This window comes from Myotis lucifugus, unplaced genomic scaffold (assembly GCF_000147115.1).
Source record: "Myotis lucifugus unplaced genomic scaffold, Myoluc2.0 scaffold_706, whole genome shotgun sequence".
NCBI classification, from domain to species: Eukaryota; Metazoa; Chordata; class Mammalia; order Chiroptera; family Vespertilionidae; genus Myotis; species Myotis lucifugus.
The window spans coordinates 105,856-113,583 of record NW_005871754.1 but is presented as its reverse complement, the minus strand read 5'-3'; the positions used below and the strand labels follow the sequence as shown (position 1 = coordinate 113,583).

At 40.5% G+C, this 7,728-nt stretch overlaps 1 protein-coding gene across 1 annotated transcript in view; it reads right to left on the bottom strand.

Moving 5' to 3' along the window:
* The window catches only part of LOC102423357 (olfactory receptor 1J4-like), a 15,389-nt gene extending 10,722 nt beyond the window's left edge, over positions 1-4,667 (bottom strand). The window contains exons 1-2 of the mRNA XM_014447747.2: positions 4,615-4,667; positions 597-1,101 (exon numbers count right to left, since the gene is read on the bottom strand). Coding sequence (XP_014303233.2) covers positions 597-1,101; positions 4,615-4,667 — 558 coding nt within the window. The remainder of the gene's footprint in view (positions 1-596; positions 1,102-4,614) is intronic.
* Between the last annotated feature and the right edge of the window lie 3,061 nt (positions 4,668-7,728).

Below are 7,728 nucleotides of genomic sequence, written 5' to 3'. Positions count from 1 at the left end.
ATCCAAGTGGCAATATGACCTAGCTGACATGTTAACAACATTTTACATGACAACAGAAGAAGACTCTATTAATGTTATATGGAAATGTCAACCATAAATAATTTAGATATATTTCCCTGTGCTCCTGACTGCAACAAGAGAATCTAGTGATTGCCACTTTAAAAAGTTACTCTATTCATACACATCTTTAGGGCCTGTTTTATATCTCTGCTTCTCAGGCTGTAGATGAAGGGGTTCAGCATGGGGGTAACTATTGTATACATGACAGAAGCAATTATGTCCTTGGAATCCCATGATGAGGAGAAAAAGTAAACACCAGCAAGTGTCCCGTAGTATAAAGACACCACAAAGAGATGGGAGCCACAGGTAGAAAAGGCTTTAGAGAGTCTCTTAGTGGAGGGCATCCTCAGGATGATAGTTCCTATACGGATATATGAGCCCAAAACAATGCTCAATGGCAGGAAGTAAAGCATTCCTCCCTCGGTGAAGATGACCAGATTATTGAGGGAGATGTCTGAGCAGCTCAGCTTCAGGAGCACAGTGAGGTCACAGAAGAAGTGGGTGATGGTATTGTCAGCACAGAAGGACAGTGGGACCAAGAGGAGGGTATGAAAAAGAGCATGAACACAGGCAACCATCCAGGAGCCAGCCACCAGCAACGTGCACAGTGCCTGACTCATGATTGTGGAATAGTGCAGAGGGTGACAGATGGCCACGTACCTGTCATATGCCATCACAGCCAAAAGGAAGTTGTCAAGAGAACCAAAAAGTATGAAAAAATAAAACTGAGAAATGCATCCCACATAGGGGATGGATTGTTGCTGAGTCTGCATATTCATGAGCATCTTAGGGACAGTGACAGAGGAAAGAGAAATGTCAGAGAAGGCCAAGTGGCTGAGGAAGAAGTACATGGGCGTGTGCAGGCGAGAGTCCAGCCTGATGAGCAGCATGATGAGCAGGTTGCCCAGCACCGTGGTCAGGTACATGCCCAGGAACAGGGTGAAGAACACGCCTTGCTGCTCTGGCTGGATGGGGAGCCCCAGGAGGAGGAAGTGGGACACGCTGCTCTGGTTCTCAGGCCTCGTGCTGCTCTTCTGTCTGCTGGGGATGAAGAAGGTGTGGGAATCTCAGGAGCCTCGAAAGAATGGCCAGGACCATCACATCTCATACTGTCATTCTCTAGGAAAACCACCTTAAAATACTTTCATATTAATCCCACACACCTGTGGGTGTATACATCTTTCCTCTATTGCAGTCTGGATCCAGGAAAACTTTGGTCCCCCAAGTTGTAGTTAACAAGACCTCATCACACAGAAGCTAGAGGGGTTTGCTGTTTTATTCAACCATTACTTTTAGCATCATTTTTTTGTCAGGACCTCTACTAAGGACTGAGATGCAGCAGTGAACAAGAAAAGCAAGGTGCCCACTTCTATGAGATTAGATCTTGATGAGCATGGAGGGCTCCTTTCTACACCAGGCCAGAGCCAAACCATAATAATTCACTGTGGCAGGAATAGAAGGTGAGCCCCTGCAAAGTGGTGTCAGTTGTTCTGCCTGAAAGTAACATGAGACTCCAGTGCTGAGTTGGTGTTGTTGGAATATTATCATACTTCTCCTGTGAACCTGCCTGGTCCCATTAACCCACAGCTAATGTAAACCCAGGCACAGTCTAGAAATGGGTGGCCGTTGAAAGCCACTGGATGCCAGAATAGCTCCAAAACAGAATAGTCCACAAACCATATTTCATAATAATGCTGAGCATTTTGGTGAGCATTTGGGTATTCGGCTAGGGACCTCACCTACCTTTTCTAATTAAAACCACTAACCAGTCTTACATTCTCAGATTTTTTAAAAATATATTTTTTATTGATTTTTTTACAGAGAGGAAGGGAGAAGGATAGAGAGTTAGAAACATCAATGAGAGAGAAACATTGATCAGCTGCCTCCTGCACACCCCCTATTAGAGATGTGCCCACAACCAAGGTACATGCCCTTGACTGGAATTAAACCTGGGACCTTTCAGTCCGCAGGCTGACGCTCTATCCACTGAGAGCCAAACCAGTTAGGGCACATTCTCAGATTTTAAAAAAATATATATTTTTATTGATTTCATGGATTAAGGGAGAGGAGAGAGATAAAAACATCAATGATGAGAGAGAATCATTGATCAGGTGCCTCCTCTACCCCACCCCACCCCCAACTGAGGATCAAACCCACAAACCAGGCATGTGCTCTCACAGGGAGTTAAACTGTGACCTCATGGTTCATGGTTCATAGGTCAATGCTCAACCACTGAGCCAACACAGCCAGGCACATTCCCAGATTTTATAACCTTTTCACAGCTGTACTAAGAATTTTATGTTCTTTCACCTATTTTAGCTTTTAAGAAATAGAAAAATAAGTGGCACAGATTCTGTAGTCACACTATACCTTAGGGGACAGAAGGGCACATATACTCTTGTGTGCATAACTGTATCTAAATATATGTGACATAATGTTATAACGATATATATATGTATTATCATTTTTTATATATTAAAAAATTCCAGGTATTAGCTACTTCTTCGGGTTTCGTCTAATATATCTTTGTGATCAGACCCCTGCTCTTAAGCATTACTCATGGAAACTTCCCTTTTCTTGCTTAAGGGAGGCAAGAACAATGTGTTATTTTAGAGCTGTGAGGACCAAAAGATGTCCAAACTTCTTAGTCCTCTACCTAGATAATTTCATTTCTTCATATTTATATTCTTTCCAGCTGGTAATAAATTCTCAAATACATTAACTTTATTTACACAATAAATATTTATTGAGAGGCTCTGTAAGATTCACAGAAACAAGAAAACTGAGGCCAAAAATTTATGTAACTTGCCCTAGCTGGTTTGGCTCAGTGATAGAGCGTTGGCCTGCAGACTGAAGGGTCCCAGGTTCGATACTGGTCAAGGGCAGGTACCTTGGTTGCAGGCTCCTTCCCAGTCCGGGCCCTGATCGGGGTGCATGCAAGAGGCAACCAATTGATATGTTTCTCTCATATCGATATTTCTCTCTATCTTTCCATCTCTCTTTCACTCTCTCTAAAATCTATGGAAAAATATCCTCCAGTGAGGATTAAAAAAAGTTTATGTAATTTTCCCAAGGTCTCCCTGCTATATGGTGGTGATTCTGCCCTATAACCTCACACAGCATGATACCTAGAGTTTATTTTGCCTTGATGTTTAATCAAGTAAAGAAGAGGTTGTATAATTATGATCAGTCACTCGGGTACATGGAAATGAGAACAGATTTGTTTCAAGAATCAAGGAGAGCCCTGGCTGGTTTGGCTCAGTGGATAGAATGTCGCCCTGGGGACTGAAGGGTCCCAGGTTCAATTCTGGTCAAGGGAACATGCTTGGGTTGTGGGCTTGATCCCCAGTAGGGGACGTGCAGGTGGCAGCTGATCAGTGATTCTTATCATTGATGTTTCAATCTCTCTCTCCCTCTATCTCTCTGAAATAAATAAAAAAAATATTTTTTTTTAAAAAAAAGAAGCAAGGAGAAGCTTTGAGTGTGGTTATCTCAGCTAATGGTGCCCCAGAAGGAGGACACTTAAGGAAATTCTTGAGATCCTGAATGCAGATCACATACAGAAACGCACACCCACCACACACACACACACACACACACACACAGCTGATGTAAGGATTCCAGTCACCAATGCCCATATCCCCATCCTAAGGGAAGTATAGCCTATCCGTGATTCAGCACATGAACACCCATATACATGCATATAAGTCATAAGTAACATACTAAGTGAGATATGCACAACACTCACTGATGTACCATTCACCCACAAACACACTAACGCACCTGATTCATGACAACCTGGTAAAGACTCAACTCACCACATATACATAACTCAAACACTATACACACTCACCAAAAACACACAAGACCACAAACAATTCAATATTCTTACAAGAAACACACACCAATAACACAGATGCTCACCCAGCCACACTCACTACAGCAAGCAGCACACATGCTGCAATTAATCAGAGACATACTTCCCCCCTTCTGACCATCCCTTTCCGGTGGGAGGGCAGTCAGCATGGAACAGTTAAGCCTTTTTAGTCACAGGCATTGTCATTAAAACACCCCAATACCCCATGCATGTGGTCACACACATATGGTCACTTACACAGAGAAAACCCAACAGCACACCTTCATGCTCTCACACACAAGTGTGTCACCCACAGACACAGCTACCTGGTATAGCAGCCCATACTGCTGAGCAGAGGTCTGAGCCCTCTCTGACCTGACCTTGGTATCTGGTGAGGTGGGCATCTTCCTGTCCAGCAGCAGAGACAATATTATGATCACAGACATGACATGAATCAGGAGTCCCTAATCACACGCCTGGTGGTGATAACTTGTACTGCATGTACTAAAATAGGACTGTGGTTCATATACATAGTGCACACACACACACACACACACACACACACAACTATTAAATAGCATGTATACAAGCATACACAATACATGCAGAAACACAGTCATGGACACCGAGTCTCATACATGAACCCGCTAGCACACAGGCAGATCCATCACCCAGGGCAGATTTCCAGCTCCTCTCACCTGGGCTCCTCATTGGTGAGTTCAGACACCTTCTGCTCCAGACTGTCACCCATCTCCTCAGCTTTTCTTCAGGAGACCTAACATCCAGACACACAGAAGCAATATCTGGGGCCTTTGCACTTCTACTGACTTTCATTATCCTTAACCAGCTCCAGAGAAATGAGTTCACAGATGACATTTAACTGCTAATGAGAAACTGCAACCAAGTCCCCAGGCTTGTGGCTAATTTCTGACTGCCCTTTGGGAGCTGTGTGTCCAAGAGCCAGAGGGACTCCAGTGTCCCTGATTCCAGTCATATCCTGGACGCCTTTCTTCTTGGACATTGTTCCAGCTGGGACAAAGAATATTTCCACTTTTTATTTGGAAATGACTTTAAAGATACAGAAAAGTTAAAAAAGGATATCAAGAATTCCTTGAGAGGTGTTGCTCAGATTCCATAATGGTTAACATTTTACTATGTTTACCATTTGTTTGTTTGTATGTATGTATGTTTCAGGCTTTAATTCTCAGTGGATATACCACAGTGCATATTATTATAAGGCATATGCTATTAATTTTTCCAATGACTAGTGTTTTTGTTTATCTTCATTGGCTATGGTTTTATCTGCCAGGTTATCTACTATAAAGTTAGTTTTTTATAGTTACTATTTTAACTTGTAATTAAAAGGTATAGTTTATGTAAATATTTTGATATTATATAAACATAACATTTTCCTCATTAAAAGTTCGCCCACTCACTTTAATGATTCTTATATGACAAAATTACTGCAAATGTGGTAGTCAAATAGTGGATTTTTATAAATTCTATCATTTCTTATTTTAGTTGTATTATATAAGAAGAACTTACCTTTATTGCCCACTCATTTGTATTTTTTTTGTTTTTTGTTAATCCTTACCAGAGGATCTTTTCCCAGTGAGTTGAGATACAGTAGAATGGAGGGAGGGAGAAAAGGAGGTAGGGAGAGAGGGAAAGAGAGAGAGAGAAACATCAATGAGGGACACATTGATGGTTGCCTCCTGAATGTGCTCCAAGCGGGTCCAGGGATCAATCCTGTAACCCTGATACATGCCCTTGACTGGATATCGAACCCACCACCCTTTGATCCACCGGCCGAAGTTCTAATGACTTAGCCACACTGTCCAGGGATGCATATATTATTTCTGATTCGTGTTTTTGAATTCTTGGGATATATTCCCATAAGTGGGATCACTAGGTCAAAAGGCAGTGCCTTTTTTAATTTTTTGAGGAAACTCCATACTGTTTTCCACAGTGGCTGCACCAGTCTGCATTCCCATAAATAGTGAACTAGGGTTTCCTTTCTACACATCCTCACCAGTACTTGTTTGCTGATTTATCAATGATAGCTATTCCGGCAGGTGTAAAGTGATATCTCATTATCATTTTAATTTTCATCTCTCTGATAATTAAAGATGTTGAGCATCTTTTCATATGTCTATTGGTCATATGTATGTCTTCTTTAGAGAAGTGTCTTTTCAGGTCCTTTGCTCAATTTTTAAGTGATTGTTTGTGTTCATGGTGTTGAGTTGTAGAAGTTCTTTATATATTTGGGAAATTAACCCCTTATCAGATGTATCATTGGCAAATATGTTCTCCCATACAGTGGGTTCCCTTTTCATTATGTTGATGGTTTCTTTTGCTGTGCTGAAGCTTTTTAGTTTGATTTAGTCTCATTTGTTTATTCTTTTCTTTGTTCCTTTTGCTCTAGGAGATATATCAGCAAAATATTTGCTACGAGCAATGTGTGAGATTTTATTGTCTATGTTTTCTTTTTTTAATATATTTTATTGATTTTTTTACAGAGAGGAAGGGAGAGGGATAGAGAGTTAGAAACATCAATGAGAGAGAAACATCGATCAGCTGCCTCCTGCACACTCCCTACTGGGTATGTGCCCGCAACCAAGGTAGATGCCCTTGACCAGAATCAAACCTGGGACCCTTGAGTCCGCAGGCTGACGCTCTATCCACTGAGCCAAACCGGTTAGGGCTGTCTATATTTCTTTTAGGATTTTTATGGTTTTGGACTTACATTTAAGTCTTTTATCCATTTTGAATTTATTCTTGTGTCTGGTGTAAGTTGGTGGTCTATTTTCATTTTTTTGCATGTATCTGTCCCATTTCCCCAACACTATTTGTTGAAGAGACTGTCTTTACTCCATTGTATGCTCTTGCCTCCTTTGTTAAATACTAATTGACCATAAAAATGTGGGTCATTTTTTGGACTCTGTTCTGTTCCATTGATCTATATGCCTGTTCTTATGCGAGTACAGGCTGCTTTGAATACTATGGCTTTGTAGTATAATTTGATATCCAGAACTATGATACCTCCAACTTTGTTCTTCTTTCTCCAGATTGCAGAGGATATTTGGGGTCTTTTTTGGTTCCATATAAATTTTGGGAATATTTGTCCACACCTGTAGAATATGTCATTGGTATTTTCATAGGAATTGTGTAGAATTTATTGATTGCTTTAGCTAATAGGGACATTTTAATAATGTTAATTATTCCAATCTATGAACATAGTGTAGGCTTTCACTTATTTTATGTCTTTCTCAGTTTCTTTCTTCACTGTCCTATAGTTTTCTGAGCACATGTCTTTTACCTCCTTGTTTAAATTTGTTCCCAAGTACCTTATTTTTTTTGTAGCAATAGTAAATGGGATAGTTTTCTTAGATTCTCTTTCGAATAGTTCTATATTGGTGTAAAAAATGCCACCAATTTCTGGATATTATTTTTGTATTCTGATACTTTGCTGAATTCATGTATTATTTCTAGTAGATTTCTGGTGAAGTTTTTAGGTTTTCTATGTACAATGTCATGTCACCTGCAAATAATAACAATTTTGCTTCCTCCTTTCCAATTTTGATGCCTTTTATTTCTTCTTTTTGTCTGAACTGGGACTTCCAGTACTATGTTGAAAAAGAGTGGTGAAAGCAGACATCCCTGTTTTATTCCTGATCTTAAAGAAAACACATATCATTTTTGCCTATTGAATATTTTGTTGGCTGTGCATTTTTCATGTATGGCCTTACTTATCTTGAGGTATGATTCCTTTATTGCTACTTTGCTGATAGTTTGTATCAGGGGTCCTCAAA